Source organism: Neovison vison, chromosome 8, assembly GCF_020171115.1.
Source record: "Neovison vison isolate M4711 chromosome 8, ASM_NN_V1, whole genome shotgun sequence".
NCBI lineage: Eukaryota > Metazoa > Chordata > Mammalia > Carnivora > Mustelidae > Neogale > Neogale vison.
Window position 1 is genome coordinate 109,202,444 of NC_058098.1, and position 22,482 is coordinate 109,224,925.

Below are 22,482 nucleotides of genomic sequence, written 5' to 3' on the forward strand. Positions count from 1 at the left end.
AGCCCTGGATGATCTGGTCTATGGTTAAGTCTTGGGCATCTTGCCCAGAGCCCTTTACATGTCTCCGTGTCCCGGAGGCCTACAATCCTAGTGGATTGTCACTGCCTGTTTAATAAAACCACCTATGCACAAGAATGCCTGTTCTTTGATGCTGGAGGTTTTGCTTCCCAGTATCCTGCCCTAGGCCGAAAACAGTGCATGTGAAGACAAGGCTGCTTGAGAATGGGAGTAAAGGGCTGCATTTGGGGGTCAAGAATGCTGGTTCCACTATTCACACTCCTTGTGTCACCTTGAGCACAACACTTCTGCCTTGGGTTCCCATATATAAAATGGGTACAATCATTCCTTCCCTTCTCCGTGATATATCAGAATCATAAGACAAAAATACTCGTCGTTGCGAACCAGGATGCCATAATTTGGCTTCCTCTACCACCTTTTCCCAACGATCAAAACGGTATGTGGCTCCAAGCAGGGCCCCACACACGTACGTGAGGCTAGCAAGGCGCCCAAAGCACAGATTTGCAGGAAGCACTTGCTGACAGATTCATGCAGGTGCAGGGAGTCCGAACTATGAGTGTCGGGGAATTTAGTCTCGGGCGACGGTTGGCCTCGCCTGCGTGCGCCAAGAAGACGCCTGAAGGTACCCTAGAGAAGCCACCTGCCCTCCGGCACTAGGACCGCCCCCTCCCTGACCTGCTTCCGGGACAGAATGAGGCGCCCTTCTATTGGCTGCTGCTCTCTGGCGTCAGCAAGGAGCGCCCGGCTGAGCGAAAGTCCTAGTGGAGCCGCTGGGCGCGCTACTCCTGCTGATCCCCGGGCTAGTCGTGGCTCCTAGAACGCGGTGCAGGTGTCTAGACACCTGTTGACCTTGGCCCCCAAATCGGTGAGCCCGAGCTCGGCAGCACAGGGCACCCGGCAAGACCGGCCGCCCCGGCCAGGTACGTTGAGGTTGTGGGCCGGGCCGGGTCTCAGCCTCCGGGCAGGTCTCCGCGGAGGTCAGGACTGGACCAGGATCCCCGGCCGCAGCGACCACGGGGACCCGGCGGGGTGGGTACTGGTGTAGGGTGCCAAGCAAGCGCATAGTGGGACACGATCCCAAGCCTCTCAGTCTGCGATGCTTGTGCTGTTTCCGCCCTGAATCCCAGCCTCTTTGCTTCAGGACATTTGTCCAGGAGTTGAATTGAGCTCATGCTCTTGTTCCGTCCTGATTACCACAGAAGCACCAGGGCCACTTTCTAACTGGTACTTTGGCAGATGATTTCTTTAAGCCTCATTACCCGTTTCTGTAAAATGGGACCTTGTACCTGAGGATATACATTGCTGTAGGGCAGAATGAGAACTGGAATGTATCAGTCATGTGGAAAGGGCATAGTCCATGGGGCCTGGAGTTATCTTGGAAAGCAGGTGACCAGCCTTATCCCTGAGGCAGCAGCCAGGCTGTGACCACGTTTTCCCTGACTGACAGCAGACTTCTAGGACATACCCTATTGGAAATCCAACCCCCACCACCTCTAGGACACTTTAGCCCAAGCCAAGAATTTCATTGTCACCTGGACTTGGATTCAAGTCCCAGCTATTTTCTCTCCTTGGGAACTTGGGCAAAGCCTTTCATCTTTCTGAACCTTCCCCCCCCCACTGTAAATTGGAACTAACGTACCTACTTTCCACAATTGTCAAGAGAATTCAATCAGACATTGTAGGCAAAGCTCTTAAAATAAGACCTGGCATTCAGTGGGAGCTGTAACTATTTTTTCAGTGTGTGGAGTGTCTGAGTGCATGCATTTTGACTTGAATAGCTTTTTGACAGCATCTTTGTGTAAGATGGGAGGGCAGAAGTTTCAAAGCTGATTGTCTGGACGAACTCCTTGGCTGCTGCAGTTGTCAGATCAGTGATCTGGGTCTAATGAGTCTTTAACTGAGTATGGCAAATCAAATGAGGACCAGGAATCTGGGACTACCTCTATGTGCCTGAGCATAAAGGGGCACTTTTTAAAGCAAGGACCCATGCAGGGCAGGGACTGTTCGGAATGAAGGCCAGGCTTAGATTAGAAACAAAACAGGAGAATGGGGTTTGTCTTTGAGTAAAGCCTGGAGCTCAGAACAGGACCTGAGCCCTGTTGATATCTTCTAAGTGATTTGAGGAGGAAAGACATAGCCATGTTGGCAATCACAAAGCTTTCCCAAGTAGTGAAAGTCAAGCTTCGGCTCCTGGCATTGGTTGATTCAATAGAGTGTAGCGTAGAGCCTCCTGTGTGCCCAGCATTGTGCATGGCACTGTGGACTCAGCAGTGAAAGAGAAAGATGCAGTCCTGAAACCCGGAGAGGAGACAGCCCAGTGAAGTCTGTCAAGCTGAGGACATGCCCATTGTCTGCAGCCTCTTCCCTCAGGTAGTCTGAACTGCAGCAGGAGAAACAAAATAATTACTGTCTGGAGATGTTTGTGGGGGCTACTTCTAGAAGACTAGAACAGCCCCGTAGGGGTTTTGGCTTGGTAATGTGAGCAGTGGGAAACATTTCAATAGAAGGGTAATAGGATCAAATTGGTATTTTTAAAAATTGCCTATAACTACTGTGAAGCTAGTTTTACCAGTGGTCACTTCTCCATGCAGGGCCCCACTCTTAGCTAATTTCTAGTCCTTCTTATTTTAGCCCAACCCAGCTCAGCTCAGCATCACTTTCTCAAGAAACTAGATAAAGGCAGGACCCTTTATCTTCACATCAGTAGTCCCAATTGCTGGATCTTACTTATGACGTCAGTTGTTAATATCCACCTCCCCGAGAGCAGGATGGCAGGCCTGCGTGTGTCTGATCTATAGTGTGTCCAGTGCCTCGGTGGTGGCAGGTACAGCATAAGCCTGCAGGAAGCACCGGTTCAAGGAATGCCAGAACCCCTGCCATCTAGACTCGTGCCTGGCATGAGGTAGTCACTCCTTTAGAGATGTTTCTTTACATGCGTTGAATTGAGCAAAACAATCACCTGATAAAGTATAACAGGGTGAAATAACTAATAAATGTGGACCACTTCCAGGACTATGTTGTGACAGGGATGGCTGATGGGGTGAGAGGGCTTGGGCTGCAGCTTGGGGAATTCTGTGGATCCTGATGGTGGTCTCAGTTCCTTCTGTCTCCTAGGACCCACGTTTTTCTACATAGGTTCTGATGCTGGTCTCCTGTAGAAGGTTGCTCACAACTCTGCTGCACGCTCAGAAGTGGCCCTTTCAACCCTCCAGAAGTATGAGACTGGTGCAGTTCCAGGCACCCCACTTGACGGGACCTCACCTGGGCTTGGAGTCAGGGAATGGCGGGGGCGTCATCAACCTCAACACCTTTGACCCCACACTGCCCAAGACGATGATGGAGTTCCTAGAGCAGGGAGAGGCCACTCTCTCAGTGGCAAGAAGGTAAATCAGCAGGCAGCTACAATGGCTGCCCTGCTACCCCCTCCCTCTTCCCACCCCATCCCTGCCCTGGGAAACAGAACCAGCAGGTAGCTCTTTCAGAGGTGAGCAGGGTGACTCTACCTTTCCTTTCTCATCTCTTTTCTTAGTGGAGAGCCTTAGAAATCTTGTATGACAGCACCCTTGGGCCGAGGGATGGTGATTAACTGTTTCAAGGCCATACATTCAGTGGTGGAGCCAGTACTCTGCTTCATCATCCTGCCTTTCCCAGGGATTAAGTTTCTGTCTGCCTGAGAAGTCTGGGATCTGGGATCCTAGGAGACATCTTGGGAAGCTTGGGGGAAGTCTTTGGATGCTTAGCTCCTTAGAAGAGAGAGAACTGTAAAAAGGTGTTCTTAGAGATGGTCCTTGGGTTTGGGCTAGATAAGGTAGGGACTTACCTGAAGTCAGGAGCCATTTGAAATCTGATAAACAGTAAATATATTAGACTGACAAAAAATGCAAGTGTTTGACAGCTCACAGTATTGGTAATATTATATGTCCAGGGGCACCTGGGTGACTCAGTCATTGAGCATCTGCCTTCGCCTCAGGTCATGATCCTGGAGTCCTGGGATCAAGCCCCCCGTCGGCCTTCTTCTCTCTTTCCCACTCCCCCTACTTGTGTTCCCTCTCTCATTGTCTCTCTGTCAAACAAATAAAATCTTTTAAAAAACCCCAAAACCAGGGCACCTGGGTGGCTCAGTGGGTTAAGCCTCTGCCTTTGGTTCAGGTCATGATTCCAGGATCCTGGGATCAAGGCCCACATCAGGCTCTCTGGCCAGCGGAGAGCCTGCTTCCTCCTCTGTCTTGCCTGCCTCTCTGCCTACTTGTGATCTGTCAAATAAATAAATAAAATCTTAAAAAACAAAACAAAACACCAAAACAGGATGTTTCTAATACTGTCATAGTCTCACAAGATTGGAAACTACTTCCATGCCTTCATCAGGTAATTGGGTCTACCTGTACTGTGCAGGTATATACAGTCCTATCAAAAAAGGGGAAAGGTATATGCTGTTATGGAGAGATCTCCCAAAAAATACTTATTTTTTCTAAAAGGTATATTCAGTGTGCAGTCATTTGCGTAAGAAAGGACAGGAGGAGAAGAGGATGTGAAGAGCTACACGGGCCACGATAGCTGTGTCCAAGGGTGGAGAAGGGGCAGAAGAGAGGCCTTTCCAGTCTTCTCATGTGCACCTTTTGAATTCCCTTACATGACATGTATTACCTAATGGGGGAAAGGAAATCAACACTGGATAAAAAATAAACAGCACTCTAATATTAAAGGATAATACCTGGATTTGGTTGCCACACTGATTATGATGGTTGATAGATCTAGAAAATACATTCGATAAAGCATAACTTGTAGCTGCTGCAGTGCCTCTCCAGCATGCCCAGTGGTTGTTGGCCTGCTCCTACCCAGTCCCTCTCTCCTGCTCTGATCTCTGCAGAGCCCTGACTGCCCAGTTGCCAGTCTTACCACGGTCAGAGGTGACCTTCCTGGCCCCAGTCACAAGGCCAGACAAGGTGGTGTGTGTGGGAATGAATTATGTGGACCACTGCAAAGAGCAGAACGTTCCAGTGCCGAAGGAGCCCATCATCTTCAGCAAGTTTGCCAGCTCCATTGTGGGGCCCTACGACGAGGTCATCCTCCCCCCAGAGAGCCAGGTCAGTGCCTCTTCATAGGCCCCATCACTGGGGTGCTTAGCACTCAGCAGCCAGCCTAAAGGAGCTACCTGTTGCTTAGTAGTGCTATCAGCAGAAACTACAGGGGGTTATACTGTATAAGGCTGGACTCAGGGGAAAAAAACATATTTTTTCCGATTGCAAAAATAATACACTTTAATTGTGGAAAAATAATAAAATTCAGGATGCATCTTCTAGGAGTAAATACAATGTCCTACATGACCATAATAACCACTATCACCACTAAGGAAATTAACAGGAATAATACCTCATATATAGTCCAATTGGGAGTATACCCAGTTGCCCCGAAAGATGATAATTTGGATTCTGTTTTATTTTTTATTTGTTGAACTAGGATCGGTCAAGGCCACACAGTGTACTTGGTTGTGTCTCTTAGTGCCTTTATTCTAGAACAGGGATCTGCAGACTTTCTCAAAGGGTCAGTCAGTAAATAATGGACTCTGAAGGCCATGGAGTCTGTTCCAACAAGTCGTCTTTGCCCCTGATGAGTGAAAGCAGCCATGGCTGATACCTAAATGAGTGAATATAACTGTGTTCTAGGAAAGCTATTTATAAGATCAGCCAGCAAGCTGGATCTGGCCCATGGGTCATAGTTTACTGACTTCTGATATCAGACAATCCCCCTGCCCTTTTCTGTCTTTCATGATGCTGACTTTTGGAAGAATCCTGGCAAGTTGCCTTAGCATATCCCACTCTCTGGTTCCTCATGTTTAGATTTGAGTTAAACGTTTTTGTTAAGGGTTCTATCTAACACATACGTGTTAGATAATTTGGACTGCTGTAACAAAATACCACGGACTGGGTGGCTGATAAACCACAACTTTATTTCTCATAGTACTGGAGGTGGGGAAGTCCAGAATCAAGGTGCTGATACATTTGGTGCTTGGGGAGAGCCGCTTCCTGGTTCAGACGACGGTCTTCGCTGTTTTCTCACATGACAGAAGGGGCAAGGGCACTCTCTGGGATCTCTTTCATAAAGACACTACCCCTATTCATGAGAGCTTTGCCTTCATGACCTAGTTACTTCCCAAAGGCTCTACCTTCTGATATTATCACATTGGGAGTTAGGTTTCACCATATGAAATTCAGGGTTGAGGGGTACATTCAGTCTGAAGGAACAGATATACATTGCACCCCATTGGGAGGCTTATCAGATGGTGCTAAAGTTTGATCACTTGGTTTACTTAATGTTCACTAGATCTCATCGGAAAGGTACATTTCATTGGTAATTAATAAGCAGTCTACAGGGTAGGAGTTTGAGACCTTGTGACTATCTTATTGTACCATAGCTTTTCATTCAGGGATCCTCACCTGAATCCATCACTGTATTGGGAGTTAGAAAAAGGCAATTTTTCTATCATGCTTTCTTCTGCTCCTATTAGGCTACCATTCTGTTAAGAAAAGCTTCCTTTTTTTTTTTTAAACTCCTGTCCCTTTAGTAGCACTGTATATTTGTTTTTCATTTTTATTCAGTATGTTGTAGACCATCATTTACATTCTTTTTGATAGCCAAATGGTCTCAGTTTAGCCAGTGGTTGGCTTAAAGTTGGCCCCGGCCCTGTCACTTTTTGAATCCTTACTTTCTGACCAAGATATTCTAGGCTCATCCTTGTACTGTCTCAGACCTGGAATTTGCCATTTCCCCCAAGGAACCCAGTTCTGTCTAGTGGGTAGCCATGCTGGAGACTAAGATTAGGTGTCAGCTGTGCTCAGAACAACTCTAGTTGTTCCCATTAGAAAGCAGGCAGTTTGAAAGGCTAAGTTTTATCTTATAGTTGTATTTCGCTGATTATGGGAAAGGCTGCACATGTTTTCCTTTTTCTGTGGCTGTGCTCATTTCTTTTCATTTAAGTGAGTTAATACCTAAAAGTACTTATGATGCTACTGGCACACAGTAGGATTAGCTGTTAGTACTCCATATTCATTCTTTTTTGAAAGTATCGAGTGACTTATAAATTCAGTGCCCAGTCTTTCTTAAAAAATTTACCTATAATTTCTACACCCACTGTGGGGCTTGAACTCACAGCCCCAACATCAAGTCACATGCTGTACCAGCTAAGCCCACTAGGCGCTCCCCACAGTGGGGAGCTGTGCCTACATACAGCGGAGCTGCCTGCCAATGTCCACGTTTATGGGTCTATAAGCCACACCTCTCCCCTCATTTACTACATGTAGTTCATAGTGATTACAATTGTGGGCCCACAGCCAAGCCCCACTGTTAGAGACCTAGGCCCTAAAGAACGGTGTGCAGCCCCTCAGCATGGCAATAGGCCCCAGAACCCAGGCAGTTCACTGCTTTCTCTACAGGAGGTGGACTGGGAGGTAGAGCTGGCCGTAGTCATTGGAAAGAAAGGCAAGCGCATCAAGGTAAGGTGGAAGAGGTGCCGTCTGTCTTGGGAAATGGTTGGCTACTACCTGCTCCCTGACTGCCTTACTCTTTGCCCATCTTTGGCTAGTTCTGGTGACTAACATGGGATAAAGTCTTGGTTATGAGGGTTGGTGTCACCATGTTGATCTAACTTCCAATCTGGCCAAATCCCCTGTCCCCTTAAGGCCACAGATGCCATGGCTCATGTGGCCGGCTTCACTGTGGCTCATGATGTAAGTGCTCGTGACTGGCAAATGAGACGCAATGGAAAGCAGTGGCTGCTGGGAAAAACCTTTGACACCTTCTGCCCCCTGGGCCCTGCCTTGGTGACCAAGGACAGTATAGCAGGTAGGTCTTGGATAGCCCACATGGTGACTCTTCTTGCTCTTGCATGCACACATGAGAGTAAACAAAAAGCCACACTCAGGAAATTGGAATGTGGACTTGCCTTTTTCTGATTCCTTAGAGAGCAAGTTTCAACCTAGGCCACAAGTTCAACAGGCCTTCTTCCACATCCCTTACTGCAGAGGTGGGAGAACTTCCTCTGTCACTATCCGTGAGTCTTTAAATCGGAAAGCAGCAGAATTTGGCTATCAAAAGCATGTGCCTTTCCCCAGTGGGGGAGAGGGAGAGCACCTGCACAGCTGCAGGGCAGCACCCGTTCTAAGCAGCAAGGGCAAGGTGAGCCCGGAGGAAGGCCCGTCACGAAGAGGGCAGTGCACAGCAATTTGGGTGGGGGTGTTCCCATGCACCCCAGCTTTACACCCCCCTGTGCAGACACAGTGATGTGAAATTGTGTTCTAGCTGTTCTGAGGGGGGATGTGAGTGTATAAAGCAAAAAAGTTGAAGGTACTCATTAACCAAGACACTGTTACAGGTAAGCTGTCCCCTGCCGTCAGGTGCAGGAGGTGCCATGCCTGTCTGGGTCGTTACCCTCTTGCAGTACAGATACCCAGTCATTTCCATATCTGCAGCGGTCAGCCTCTGCTCTGGGTAGAGGAGGGTCTGGGACATTTCCTCCTTAACCCACCCCAGTGACCACAGGCAGATGCTCTGCTAGGTGGTAGGTGCCGGGAGACCTGAGGAGCCCAGTGTCCATATGGAAAGTTCCAGGGTAGGGAGTGCTGGGTGGGCATGAAGTGCCAGGAGCACATCCAGTGAGACCTTTCACTGTGGTCACGAAGCCACCCTGTGCCTTTGGTTTCTCAGTAAAGGGAGGGGTTCACGGGAAAACAATCCCAAGGTGGTGCTTTTACATTTTTCAGATCCACACAACTTAAAGATCTGCTGCCGAGTGAACGGGGAGGTGGTCCAGAGCAGCAATACCAACCAGATGGTGTTTAAGACGGAAGAGCTGATAGCCTGGATCTCCCAGTAAGTGGGATGGGGCCTTACTTCCCACTACCCACCTGCGGCTGGGCTGAGCCTTCCAGCCCCAGTTCTGGCCCCCTCGGCCCCTCATCTCAACTGTCTCTTCTGCTCCAGGTTCGTTACTCTTTACCCAGGGGATGTCATCCTTACTGGGACCCCCCCAGGTGTTGGTGTCTTCAGGAAACCTCCAGTCTTTCTCAAGGTAGGTTAACTGAAAGGTGGAAAAGGGACAAATACCCAGAATTCCTGCTGGGCTTATAAAATCCAGGCCAAAGGAATAATGGCCTCCTGACCTTCTGTTTTACAGAAGGGGGATGAAGTCCAGTGTGAAATTGAAGAACTAGGCATCATCATCAACAAGGTGGTGTGAGGGCTCTCCACACAGGCCTGGGACTTAAGAGGTGGGACATCCATTCTCTCCCAGTGCCAGCAGCCTCTTCCAGGTAGAGTGAGAGGAGAGGAAGCTTACTCTCCTCATCAATAAAATTCTCAGCCAAAACAGCCAGCTTGACTTTTGCTATAGTTCTTCTTCTTTTAGGGTTTCAGGGAACAAGACAAGGCCTTCTCACAAGGTGGGGTAGGGGAAAACATACCCCAAAAAAGACACTTCTGGGCTTGGGAAAAGACTTGTCCAGTCCCCTTATTTAACACACCAAAGGATGGAAAATACAAGAGACAGCAAGGGACAATGAAGCACAAACTATTTTATAGTTCAGGTAAGGGTGTGCAGCCCCCTCAGTCTTCTGACTCCAGGACACAGCTGTATTCTCAGGCTGAAAAGTCACCCCACAGTTCTAGCTACAGATGAACTGCCGGATGAACTGTTCCAGCTTTTCCTGATTTTCCCGACTGGTGAATGTAGGGGACAGGTAGAGCATGGGGCCTGCGGGGCTGGGCGTCTGCTGTAGCACCTAGGCCACAGGGAAGGGCTGTGAGTGCTCTCCCTGGAGGCTGTGCCTGTGCCCCAGCAAACTGCAAGGGAGACCTTGAGCCCCTTGGGCCTTGCATGCAAGTGCTGCCTCTTAAACCACTGTCTCATCCTATTCTCGAGTTTAGGAGACAAAAGGGACCAGGAAGACCATCCTACCTTCAACTACTCCACCCACCATGCCTATTCGAGATACTAGGTAAACCCCAGGGTGGGCGGTTAGGCTTCTCTGGGCAGCCCTGTTGGGTTATAGGGATGGAGGCAGGAGGATGGTGAAACTGGCTCCTCTTACCCCCAGGTCTCTGAAGGTCCAGACAGCACTGATGGCAAGATTTGGGTCTGCACACTCTGGAAGGAAGAGAGAAGTGAAGGCTATAAGACCTAGGTTTCTCTTGTGCTGAAAGAGGGAACTAGCCAAGGCTAGCTAGGGCTTGGACTAGTTGCAAAGACCCTCTTTTCTACAACCCTCCCTCCTAGAGTTGCAAGGTTACTGCCCAGCAGGGGGCAGCAGCCACCAGCAAACCCTTCCCTGCCTCTGGGGAGCCTGGGCTGGCTGCCTGGGACTCACCAAAGAACCCTTCTTCCTGGGCAGTGGCTTGCAAGAATTGCAAGAGCTGCTCAGTGTAGCCGGACTCTGTGGGAGAGAAAAGAGGTAGGCCTGGGGCCCCTGCCCGGAGAGCGCTCAGCGTCCCCCTATGGCTGGCCAGGGAAGCGTGGGCCTTACCCGTATCTGGCAGCTGTCCCTGGTGGAGAAATGTGGCAGCCTGTGCAAAGGCCTGGAGCAGTGGGCTAAGCAGGCGGCAGAGGAAGAGGAAGAAGTCAGGGCAGCGTGACTGCTGGCTGAGCTGGAGGGGCACAGACCAGATGAGGGTAGCTCCGACTGCCTGCCTGCCTCCCCCACCCCGAACGTGGCTTCTCCCAACTTACCCTAAAGTACCGGCCCTCAGCCTCCTCGAAGTCATCACTGTCACTATCAGTAAAGTCCCCACTCGGTTTCCACAGTAGCTTTGCACTTAAACGCTGCCGCCCTGTGTCACAGGCTGCCCGGGAGCCTGGGGTCTGGGGGCCATGGGAGCCATTGGTCCCTGACAGGTTCAGCCCTGAGCCCCCAACTTCCCTAGACCAGGCACATGGAGGTGAAACTAGTAAAAGCAGACTTAGGGAGCCCAAGAGGACACCCAGGGCCACGCTAGACCACAGCACCGCTGAGCCAAGTGAGCACTGACCCTTAAGGGCCATAGTTCTGTGGAACAAGAACTGTAGCGGGTAGGAGGCCTCCAGAGGACCTCAGAAGTCCAGTTGTCCAGTCCTGTCATGATAGGGCCAGTGGAATAAAGCCCAAAGCAGAGACTGATGGAGGCAGCACCCAGGCCTCTCTGTCTGCCAGGCGAAGGGCACGCCCACCCCCACAGCACGTTGGGGCAGCAGGAGCTGTCTGGGGCAGCTGTCACTCAGGGTGGGAATAGGTGGCCAGGCCCCAGACCTGAGTTTTGTCTCTAGCTGCCCTGCCTACCTCCTCAGCAACCAGGAGCCCACACTGAATGAGACGGTCCAGCACTTCCTGACAGTAGCAATAGGAAGATTGGCAGGGCTGAGGAAAAAAGCATTCACGTGGCCTCAGAATCAGGCAATGAGCAGGGGCCTGGTCAGAAGCAGGGCAAGGGAGACCTAATGCCATAGGAGGACTTAGGGGCCCATGCCTGCCCAGTCCCTCCCCATCTCCACAACCAAGAGGGGAGGCCCAGGACCACACAGGGCTGGGGGAAAAGGCCTGACTTGCAGCAGCAGCAGGTCCTGGGGCAGCAAGTGCAGCAGCAGCAGGATCTGGCGGTATAGCTCATTCTGGCTCAGCAGCTCAATGCCCTGTAGCTCCCAGGGCCCCTCAGATGGCACTCTGCCCGCCAGCAGCCCCCGAACAGCACAGGCTAGGGAAGGAAAGGGCCAGGCACAAGGAGGGAAGCCATTCACCTCACCCCGACACATGTCCCACCCAGCCGAAGCCCTGGAGACTCACCACCCACAGCCTCACTCAGGAAGGCAGGCAGCAGCTCGGCGCTCAGGCGTGCCAGGCGTGTGAGGCCTGGGCCTGGGCGAGGAACCACCAGCAAGTCCCCCTGATGGACACGCAGCAGGGCCACATGTGCCCGAAGTAGGCTCAGCGTGTGCTGCACAAGGCACCGCAGCTGCCCTGAGAAGCCCACGTCAAAGCCACGCAGTAGCGTCTCCTCGGTCAGCCAGGAGAACTCCCCCAGGAGCTGAGACAGGAATACACCCTGGGGGGCAGGGCAGTACAGGGGCTGAGAAGGAGGGCCACACCCTTTCCCCAGCCCCCTACAACCCTGTCCCCTACCTTCTGGTGCTTAAAGAGCAGCAGGGCCGCCATGATGGCTGTGCTCATCACTGCCGAGCTGGTCACACTGGCTGGGGCCGGGGGTGGGAAATGCTGGTCAGGGCCCAAGGGCCAGAGGCCTAGTTCCTCCACCATCCCAACAAGTCTTCTTAGTCAAAAACATTCCTCCCATACCCCCCTGGCAGCAGGGTGCTCATCTAGCCATCTGTCCCTTGCACAGTGAACCCTCCACAGCTTAGCCAGCCTATGTACTCATCTAGTGGCTCCCTCAGATTCTCCCTGGCTGCCCTGCTTCCCAGAAGCAGGGAGGGTTCCAGTCCTCTTCACACGTCCCAAGTGGGCCATACAGGAATGGATGTCAAGTGCAGAAAACCATTTGGAATGGAGGGCCCCAAAGACTGGCTGACCCAGTAGGGAGACTACTCAGGAGTCTCCCCTAAAAGGGCCAGACCTAGCTCCGCCTCACCATTCAGGACATGACGGCTCAACCTCCTGACCAGGAGCTGGTCTTCTTCCTTAAGTGCCAGAAGGGGCCCAGTCGCTGGAGTCCACTCCTGCTCCTTCTCAGTGTCTGGGACAACGTTACTAGGACAGAGACACAAAATACAGGATTAAGGGACCAAACCTCAAAACAGTTGCAGGAAAGCCCAAAGCTTTCTCAAAGGGGAGCATGTTTCCCCATCCCCACTCCCAAGGCAGGAGGTGGTTCATGTAATTCTAGCCCTTTCCAGGTCCGTGTGTCATATCCCACAGATTACAGGCAAGGTGGGGTGGCTGGCTCTGTTGACATGACCCATGGATATCTGGAGAGGTAAGGCTGGAACTGGTGATGATGGTGGGTATGGGGGGAGAGGGTGTCAGTTCACAGGCTGGGGCTGAAGGGCTGCCTGCCTTGCACCCAAGACCCCCACACTCCCATGCCCCTACCATTGGCCCAACACAATGGGCTGCAGCAGCTGCTCCAGGGTCTGCCTGCTGCCCCAGCAGCTTCTGGCATTGGTGGTGTATTCCTGCCCAGGACAAGACTCTTAGATAGCCTGCCCTGGCCCACCAATAAACCTACACACAGCCTCCCTGAGGTAGGCAAGGCCATCCCTGCAGGGGTTCTGAGGGCCAGGCCACCAGAAGCCCTAGGACAGACCGCAGGTACTGCCAGCCCTGTCCAGCAGGCTACATACCTGTAGGGAGAAGGGCTGGGCTAGGTGCACACGGACACAGACCCTGGGGCTGCGGCCCCAGCCCCATAGGCTCCGCAGGACAGCCAGAGCTCCTGTCCACAACCCCAGTGGGACCAAGCTCTGCAGAGAGGGAGGGGCTGAGTGAGCAAACTGCCTGGGGGCCCTATATTCTACTCTGCTTTATCTTGGGCCCAAACTGGTCCATGACCATGACTTCTTCAAGCTCATTTTCTCATCCATGACACAGGACAAATCCCTTTCTAAGTGGGTCTTTAGAAGACGAAATGACTGTGTAAGTATAAGGGCCTTGGCAAATGCCACAGGTTGATGACTGGAGCGGTAGAACTTTGCAGTCTCCCCTTAACTCTAACCCTAAGGGGAGATGGCCAGAGGACACCATAATGTGTTTCTTCTCTAGAGATGGTGTCCACTTGGGAGTCACCATGGGCAGGACTCACGTGGTATACATCACAGGGTGCACCTGGAACCAGGTCATAGGTGATAGCCACTGGCACTAGCATGGCATCCGGGATGACACCCATCTGGACAGCCTGGACCACCACTCCCAGCCAGGTCTGGCCCAGGGCTGACAGCCGAGGCCCCTGGGCCCCAGGGGGTTCCTCCAGGAATATGAGCAAGGGCTGTCTGCTCACCAACAGCTGCTCCATAGCCTGGAAGGGGGTTGGGAGAGGGAGGTATCAAGGCCAGAGCAGCAACAAGCCCCTGGTCTGACCCCATTGGTACCACTGGGGGCACTTACAGCATGGACCACAGCCCTTGCAAGGACCCCCTCAGAGCTGTCCAGGGTGAGGTTGGCCTCTGGGGGCAAGAAAAGCCCCCCAAGTTTCTTTAGCAGAGCTCTGTGGGGCACAAGACAAAGCTTGATGAGAGAAGGGGCGCAGAAGATGGAACCAGGCAGGAGGCTAGTGAGAGCCTCAGCCCACCAAGGCCAGCTTGGGTCCTGCCTGGACACTGTGAAGCCAGGCATGGCTCTAAGGCTCATAACTGACCCTCCAGCTGAGTCCCACAGGATGAGATGACAGAGAGTCGGGAGCAGAAAAACCAGGAAGAGGGCCTCTGCGGAACTGCCACCAGCAACCCCCGTACACATCCCCACACACCCCTACCCCAGGCTGGGGACTTCTCCCCTGTATATCTAGAGGCACAAGGCTTTTACCTGAGGGTGGGGGAGCAGGCGCGGGGGTCCCAAACCACACGGAGCACACCCAGGCCTTGGGAGAGCAGCACAAAGGGCATCAGGATCCCATCCAGGAGTGACTTGTGGGTAGAGAGGAGAACAAGCGGCAAGCCCTGCTTGGGGAGAGCAAGGAAGTGCCAATCAACCCCCACCCTGAAGATGCAGGAAGCTGAAACCCAGCACCTCCAGACCCAGGGCAGCCCCAGAGGGAGGGAGGGTTCAGCTGAGCAGTTGTTTCTCTGAGCACATTTCCCAAAAGTAGAGGAGCTCTGTCAACAACTTTTAAGGTAATGCACTGACGTAATGGTTGTTAAGACCATGATGAAAAGACGTTAGAGGGAGCCCCGAGGGAACAAGACCGTGAGACACGAAGAGAAGGTCGTCAAAGAGCAGTGGATTTTTCCCACCAGCTGATGGGGCTGGTCCCAACTTAGGACTTGGCCTAGCCTCTGCTCCTCTGTTCCCGCCATCCCCATCCCAATGGAGGGCGGGCCTTACTGCCTGGGTGGCCTTGTGGACCATCTTCATCTGACCCTTGTGGAGCTGCACGTTCAGGAAGACACAGTTCAGGAACCGCAGCAGTGCCCAGCTGAACAGCCTGGAGAGTGACACCCAGTCTGAGGTATGTCAGGGCCTCGCCCAGGAGGCAGGGCCCATGGCACCTCAGGAGGCTACCCAGCACTCCTGTGAGGCAAGTGCTATTACTGTCCCCACTTCATAGAAGAAGCAAGAGAGGCTTGAGGAGGTTACAGAAGCGGCGGAGTAGTAATAGAGAAAGCTAAGAAGTGGTGATGCAGAGACTGGAAGACAGGCCTGACACCAAAGTCCATGCCTATGAGGTGCTGTTACCCTCCTAAGACCTCACGGTGCAGCTGCCTCAAATCAGCTTCAGAGCATCTCCCTGCTGCCATTTACCTTAAAAGAAATTAGAGGATCAAGACTGTCCAGGCATAACCCAACCTGGTCTTTGGAAACTGCTGGGAAAGGTGAAATACAAAGGAAGGAGTTCGTGATACAAAATGGGGTTAACTGAAAGGGCCAAGTCTCTGAGGAGGCACTCCCAGAGGCCCAACGGGAGGACTGGTGTTGAATGAGGACAGAAGCATAGACGCAAGTAGCACAGAGATATGGGGGACAAGCAGCATGCCCTCGTCTGATGGCTTCTACTTCTCCATGAAGCATGAGATGGGGCCATCAGTTAACAGCAGGTAAATCTGAGAAGGAGCAGTCTGGATCAGAGTCTCAGCAGACGCGGTGTGCCTCTCTGAAAATCTCACAAAGCAAACACATGACAGCTTAGGTGCAGAGAAGGCAAGTAGCTGGGTTCAAACAGAACCAGTGACTCCTTCCCAAGGGCATTATCATGATGAGCCCTGGAATCAAAGCAAGGCCAAGAGAGAAGAAAAGACAAGAAGAGGGCTGATGGCTGGTGTAAAGGTAGTCAGGTAAAGGGACTGGAAGTCTCAGCAAAGTCAAAGAATTATCACATGGAAAGCTAGTCAAAGTTACCAACAACCTCTACTTCCTGTCCTAACTAAGCAGTTGACCACTGAGCACTTTCAAGACAGCTGTGCCTTCTTTGCCTCAGTGACTCATCTATAAGCTCAAGCTTTTGCAAATCTATGTTCCTGGCCCCAACCTCTTCCGAGCTCCAGACTTATGAGCAACTGCCTCTTGAGTGTCTCCACTGACACATCAGGTATCTGAAACTCTGTGTCCAAAATACCCTTTGTGGGCCAAACTCACTCCTCTCCAAGCCTGCCTCCTCCATCCACACCACCGGGTGCTCTGCCAAAACCCTGGCTCTCCCATGATTTCTCCCTTTTCTCCTCATTGCCCCCACCCTCAACCTGCAATCCATCGTGACCCGTTAATTTCACATTGGTCTTTCAATCCATTTTTCCAAACCTACTGTCACCACCACATGCCTCATCATGGCATCTAACCTGGACTAACAAAACTTCCCAGAATGGTCTTCTTTTCTCTACTCTTGATCCCAATTCACCTTATTGGCATTTCCTGTTTAAAATCTTTCCATTGGTTTTCACTGCACTTAGAATTCAAATCCAAACTTCTTTAATGGCCCTTCCTATCTTGTCCCTTCTACTCTCAGTTTTGTTTCCAACAGCTCTCTCCTTCACTTGCCAGCTTCCAACCACAGCTTCATGAGTAAAAGTGCCCATTTCTTATGGCCATAGCTCGTGCTATTCCGTCTAGTAGGATTGTTCCCTCCATCCTTGCCCCCACAAGTTTGGCTCCTTTCCCTTTTGTCCCTGTTTTACAAATCTCTTGCTCTCCCCACACCTATTTTCAATCTTAACCCTTGTTCTGCCCTTCTTGCAGCTATATGTTTACTCTGCCCTGTGCATCCCCTCATTCTCCAGGAACAAGGCCTTGCATCTAAAAGGAACTCAAACCTGTGCCTGATGAGTGCAGGAGAGAGCATGGGTGCCTATAAAATGGGGGAGCCAGCCACCTCGCCTCTCTCCACAGGAAACTGATCTGGGGAGAGAAGGAAGGATGGAGAGGGAAATGGAGTCTGGGCCACAACCAGGGTGGTGGTTCCTAGGGTGACCCCTAAGCCCCTATCTCAGGACAGACAGATAACACCAGGTCAGCAATGATGAGAACCTGGGCTCCGATCAAAGCCTCACCCCATACCTGACTGGTCCCATCAAGGAGCCAGCCATCCTTGAAAGAACCCACAATGTTCAGATCAAGGCCTTCCATCAGGATCTCTGGGAAACACACCATCCAACTTCCAGGAGGGGAATCCAGTCTTTCCCCCAATGTAGCCAATACTCGCTCTCCAGAAGGGCAGAGTCCCCAGCCCAGAAAAGAGCACCCCTCAGCACAGAGTTACCTGAGCAGGAAGGGATGGAGTGGAGCCTGAATATGGCCCAAGATGCGCTGTACCTCTTTCTTCACAAGTCCTGGTACCTGGCCTTCCCCAGCCCCTCCTGGGGCCCTCCCTGAGATGACATTCTGCACCCTGTGGAGTGAGGGGGAGTGGTGTCAGGCTGGGGCAGGCCTAAAATCCCTCAGGTAACTTCCCTCAGCACCACAGCATCCCCAGAACAGACTCCAGTATTTATGCTCCATCTCTAAGAAAGGGCCCCAGGCAAAGCTAACAGTCTAGAAGCCAGCCCTCTAAACCACCCCTGCCTAGAACATTGATCATCCCTTCAAGGGTCTCAAAAGTGCCATCCAGTCTCCAATCCCTGCTTCCTCACCCAGTGCTTTCCATGATCTTCTGTGGGGCATCCTGACAGGGTGGTATGTGCTGCTCCAGTGACCATAAGAAATAGCAGAGCCTCCGAACCAGCCAGCCCCGAAACCTGGACAAACCCCCAGAGTAGGGAGGGTGGTGATCTTTCAGAGGGCCCATACCCCACTAGTGTCTACAGAGGGCATTCTACCAGTAAGGATCATACCTGAATCCCATGGCCTGGGAACACATGAACTTGGCTTATCATGAAGCAGTACTGCCCATCTGTGCCCCATTCCCTCCCCTCTCCCTGAGTAGGATACAGATTTAGGGCCTGACACACAGTGGGCAATCCATAAATGCTCACAGAAGAAATTGCAGGAGAGCTCCAAGCCCGCCTCTCCCCACCTGTGGGTATGGGGCAGGGGGCAGGGGCCCTTTTCCACCAGAGGAAAAAATAATGACACCACAGAACAGGGCCCCTACAGCTCTGCACCCAAGGACCCTGCCCACCACCCTCCCGTACCTCCCAGTTCTAACTACCTGGTGTTCTCCTCCTTCACCAGGATCACATTGCAGAAGCCTAGATCCATTATGCTTCTGTGGAAGAGGGACTCCTGCAGGAGAGGGGCCAGGGACAGCATGTCCTTGGGGGCCTTTGCAAACCAACAAAGGAAAGCACCCTGCCCCCAGTATATTCTGTAGGCTTTGCCTGATGGGAGTATTGAGTATACCAGGAGACAAAATTCTAGTACAGCATTTCACTTCTCAGATCTCAAGACTCACTCAGGAGAAAGGGTCCCACAGTCAAAATGAAAGTGCTGCATGTCGTACAGAATTCCCCTCTTGGAGAGTAGCATATAGTCTCTGAGAAGTTCTCTGGTCAACAGCAGAGAACGTGTAGCATGGATCTCTGCCTGTGCCCTGGGGTTCATCAGCATCAAAACATGGTATGGAGGTCTTCAACCATGTTCTGAGTGCTGCGTGACTTTAAGTGAGTAGTGTCCCCAGAACTGAATAGGATCCATGCAGGCCGGGCCAGACCCCAGCCCTCTGGCCATGCCCTATCTCCTCTCTCTGCACTACCCTTCCCAGCTCTTGAAGGCCAGGCATTGACCAACAACACAACCAACACCAGTGCATCCATTCCCCTGAAAGACAAGAGCACAGGCATGGGTCAAGGAAGGCTGAACATAAAGGAAGCTGCTTCCAGAGCCATGGCTCCCATAGTCATTTTCCCCCAAGTTTCCCTGGTGGGGCTTACCCCTACCATCACTCACCCAGCTCTTGGGAGTGCAGGTTTGGCAGCAGCGACCCACAAAGGGGCGATATTTCCCCAGGAATGGGGTAACAGCCTCCAGCTTCATCCCAAATCCTGAGGACCACAGGCCAGTCTGGAAAAAGGTCACAGGAAGAAATTAAGAGGACTCAAAATCCTTGGCAGAGGGAAGGAGGCTCCAGAAGTGGGGGGCACGAAAGGGGAGGTGAGAGGACAGAGGGAATTTGGGGAATTGTAATGGGAGGGGCCACACTACCTCCTGGCTGTTCCTCTGCTGGGTTTGGAGTCTGGCTTCCAACATGGTAACCATGGGGGCCTATATAATCTGGGAACTAGCCACTTCTGCCTCTCTCTCTCCAAAGGAACCCGACCTGGGGAGAGGAAGAAGGACGGAGGAAGAACTGGAGTTTGGGAGATAACCAGAAGTTCCCTGACTGACTCCCACCACCAAGTCCTCAACCCCAGGACAGACAACACCCAAGCCAGCAGTGGTGAGAAGCTGCGCTGGAAGCTAAAGGGACTCTGGTTCAGATCAAAGCCCCACCCCATACCCGACAGATCCCACAAAGGAGCCAGATGTCCTCAAAAGGTTTTCGTGTCCAGATCAGGGGCTCCCTCAGGCTAACATGAAGGGGATCAGCTGTCTTATCATCACCAGCCACCCTGCCATCTCACAGCACAGATGGGGGCTGTAATGAACAGAGACCCCTTCTGTGCACAGGGAAAGAACAAGGCTGGATTGGCAGGAAGGGGGCATCAGACTGCCAAAGAGAAACAGGACCACTGCTACAAGGCCACCACGTCCTGCTTAGTGGCTCTTCTCCCTTGCAAAAGACAGCACTTTATCCATCCAAATCATTACAGGAATGTGAGTATAGGGTATGAAGTGGGAGAATAGCTGGAGGGTCAGTATACAAAGAAAATGCCACACAGACCTGTTCCCAAGAAATGCTCATCTGGTTGGGGACTAGAGAGACTTTTCCAAAGTGGATCCCCTTTTGTACAGCACTCTCCACAAAAGCTCTCAGTTGGGATCTCTTCAGGCCCTCCCTCCCACCACAATATTCCCCTGAACTAAAAAACCCCCATCTTCCAAAAAACAGCACTGAACCCCTCTTAGCCTAGAAACTGGATGCTAAAAACCCCTCTACCTTGATTTCTCACCATGTCCCTGATGGGTAGGCTGATCCAATTACTTATGTTGCCCCACCACACAATGCAAATATCCATGTGGAACTGCCTTCTCCCTTCCCCACCATCCCACCAAATTCTGTCCATGGCTCTAAATCCGTGATGTCTCTGAATCACCCTCTAGTTTTTCCCTCTCTTTCTTCGTTCCCCCAGCCCAAGCTTGCCAGGCAAGAAGCCTCCTCTAGGACTAAGGTTTCATTTCCCCACATCATCTGAAAGTCTCCTGGGGGCAAGGGCTGCAGTGGCTACATCTCCATATGTGCAGCAGTCAGCCCTGCACAGAGAAGGGATCCTGGAAGTGCTAGATGAGACTGTAACTTACCCTCCCAGAATTCCTCTGGGTCGCTCCTCTTCTCCCCAATTAGCACAGTTTAGAACTATGAAGCCAAGAGGTAGGAAGATCGAAATTCCTACAGTGCCCAAGCTCTGCTAGACTCATTCCAAAGGCACTTCCTACTTTGAAAAATGTCTCACACCCCCATTCACAGACATTTGGCACAGAGTCCCCAAGCTGAGGCTGCAATTTGAGGGATTCTGCCTCCTTTGCACGGATGTCTGCTTCCCAGCCTCAACCACCGCTTTCAAAATCTAACCCCATTAGATCTGTGCTAACCATGAAGGGGTAACTCCCATTCACCAACTGAATCAACTACTCCCAGCTTGTAAGATCCAAAGGTCAGTTCTGGGGTAGAGCACTTTCTAGTGCTCAAGTCCCCAAAATGGGGATCTCTGTCTGTAGCTCCTGCCTGGATGACCACTCCTCCAGGGACACTTACAGCGGAGCTGGTAAACTGGCATCCCAAAGGCCAAATGTAGTTCATACATATATTTTCTTTGGCCATACAATATTCTAAAACTTGATGAATTAACCTTACCATTTAAGACCAGTGGCATGTTTTATTAGAAAAAAGGGTTTCCAGCTGTTGTTATTAAAAACAAAACAAGCGGGGAGCCTGCTTCCTCCTCTCTCTGTTTGCCTCTCTGCCTATTTGTGATCTCTGTCCGTCAAATAAATAAATAAAATCTTTAAACAACAACAATAAAAAACACAAAAACAAAAAACAAAACAAAACAAGGGGCGCCTGGGTGGCTCAGCCATTAAGCAGCTGCCTTCGGACCAGGTCATGATCCCAGGGTCCTGCTCATCGGGGAGCCTGCTTCCACTCCCCCTGCTTGTTTGTGTTCCCTCTCTCCCTGTCTCTCTCTGTCAAATAAATAAATAAAATCTATTTAGAAATAAAAAATAAAAACAAAACTAAACCCCCAAACTTGAGACCTGGCATCTCTGGCTTGCAGCCCCACCCCCCAGGGCCTGGGCTGGCTAGAGACCCGCAGCACGTGCCTTTCCATTTGCCTCATCAACGACACCTGATGCCCACCTGTGTGCGCAGCGGAGTCTGCAGCACTTCATCAGAGCTAACTTTCAAACCCGGTCCCTGTCCGGAATGTCTGTTCCCTAAAGAGAACCTCGGCCAGAACATGGCGTGCCCGGGAAGGGGTGGGGGAGGGGCGCTCGGAACTCGGGCCGCTCACCACACTCCTAGCCAGCGTTCCCTGAGCTGGTCCCAGATAGAAGAAAAGGGGCCTGCACCGATGGCAGGGTTGAATGTCGGACGTGGACGCCTGCCCTGAGTCTAGGCTGACGGGGCTCCCCTGACGGACCCCACAGAGGAACGCATTTGCTGGGCAGGCCCTGCAAGTTTGGCACTCCGTCCAATGCCTGCCAACCCCCAAAAAAGTCGTCCGAGCTAGTTCCCAAACTGGGAAGCCCCCTGGACCACTCTGGGCCTGGTCTGACCGGGTCCAGCGCGGGAGCAAACGCATGGTTCTCACCTCACACGCGCCACCAACTCCCGCCAAAGCAGCTGCCAGTGAGGCAGCCGGAAAGCACGAAGGCAAGAAGGCGCGGGCTGGCGGGCTCTGCGTTCCCGGCTAAAAGAAAGCCGCGTTTAACCAATTGGGACACGCGTCGAGCTCGAAGCCCCGCCCCTTGGCGCCCCTCGGCGCCCCTCACCACGCAGCTCCGTGCGCTGCGTGACCACGTGACCCTTGTTGTGGGCGGCCCGCCCCGCCCCCAGCTGATTGTTGGCAGAGCACTGTCCTGTAGGTCCGCAGCGGGCTGTGTGCTGGGCCCTGTTTGCCCTCCCAGGTAAGTCGTGAGGTTTCAAGGGAACCTGTGGAAGTGTCCTTGAGACCTGGGGGTACCTGAAGTTTGAACAAGAATTAATGGGCAACCAGGTTTCAATGAAATAATTTCTTTCCCAGGATAC

The 22,482-nt window shown here is 52.0% G+C and overlaps 2 protein-coding genes across 7 annotated transcripts; one reads left to right on the top strand and one right to left on the bottom strand.

The window, feature by feature from the left end:
• The first annotated feature begins 757 nt into the window (after positions 1-757).
• Positions 758-9,385, top strand: FAHD2A (fumarylacetoacetate hydrolase domain containing 2A). Of its 3 annotated transcripts, none has more exons than XM_044261658.1 (9): positions 758-938; positions 3,133-3,401; positions 4,886-5,102; positions 7,449-7,508; positions 7,695-7,857; positions 7,976-8,065; positions 8,775-8,883; positions 8,995-9,082; positions 9,188-9,385. In XM_044261658.1, exons 2-9 carry the CDS (start codon positions 3,160-3,162, stop codon positions 9,248-9,250), a joined length of 1,032 nt encoding a protein of 343 aa, XP_044117593.1. In that variant the 5' UTR covers positions 758-938; positions 3,133-3,159; the 3' UTR covers positions 9,251-9,385. The 3 variants fall into 3 exon arrangements, with proteins under 3 accessions (XP_044117593.1, XP_044117594.1, XP_044117595.1); XM_044261659.1 differs by having other exon boundaries at positions 3,154-3,401; XM_044261660.1 differs by lacking the exon at positions 7,976-8,065.
• A 289-nt stretch (positions 9,386-9,674) lies between these two features.
• On the bottom strand, positions 9,675-19,331 carry GPAT2 (glycerol-3-phosphate acyltransferase 2, mitochondrial). Of its 4 annotated transcripts, none has more exons than XM_044262513.1 (21): positions 19,278-19,331; positions 19,023-19,136; positions 18,286-18,359; positions 17,768-17,872; positions 17,398-17,526; positions 15,033-15,132; positions 14,514-14,647; positions 14,097-14,196; positions 13,795-14,007; positions 13,337-13,456; positions 13,086-13,168; positions 12,625-12,743; positions 12,159-12,229; positions 11,823-12,063; positions 11,585-11,733; positions 11,322-11,399; positions 10,736-10,867; positions 10,533-10,653; positions 10,377-10,442; positions 10,101-10,156; positions 9,675-9,791 (listed from the first exon to the last, which is right to left on the bottom strand). In XM_044262513.1, the coding sequence occupies exons 1-21, from the start codon at positions 19,329-19,331 to the stop codon at positions 9,675-9,677; spliced, it is 2,376 nt and encodes a 791-aa protein (XP_044118448.1). The 4 variants fall into 4 exon arrangements, with proteins under 4 accessions (XP_044118448.1, XP_044118447.1, XP_044118450.1 ...); XM_044262512.1 differs by having other exon boundaries at positions 11,823-12,081; XM_044262515.1 differs by lacking the exon at positions 13,795-14,007.
• Between the last annotated feature and the right edge of the window lie 3,151 nt (positions 19,332-22,482).

Excerpts from the sequence above, each read along its gene's own strand:
- FAHD2A (XM_044261658.1), top strand. The coding sequence starts at position 3,160 with ATGCTGGTCTCCTGTAGAAGGTTGCTCACAACTCTGCTGCACGCTCAG. Across the intron at positions 5,103-7,448 it reads TCCTCCCCCCAGAGAGCCAG|GAGGTGGACTGGGAGGTAGA; the intron begins GTCAGTGCCTCT and ends CTTTCTCTACAG. Across the intron at positions 7,858-7,975 it reads GACCAAGGACAGTATAGCAG|AGAGCAAGTTTCAACCTAGG; the intron begins GTAGGTCTTGGA and ends CTGATTCCTTAG.
- GPAT2 (XM_044262512.1), bottom strand. The coding sequence starts at position 19,331 with ATGGTTACCATGTTGGAAGCCAGACTCCAAACCCAGCAGAGGAACAGC. Across the intron at positions 13,457-13,794 it reads CACCCTGTGATGTATACCAC|AGCTTGGTCCCACTGGGGTT; the intron begins GTGAGTCCTGCC and ends CCCTCTCTGCAG. Across the intron at positions 10,443-10,532 it reads GGGACAGCTGCCAGATACGG|AGTCCGGCTACACTGAGCAG; the intron begins GTAAGGCCCACG and ends TCTCTCCCACAG.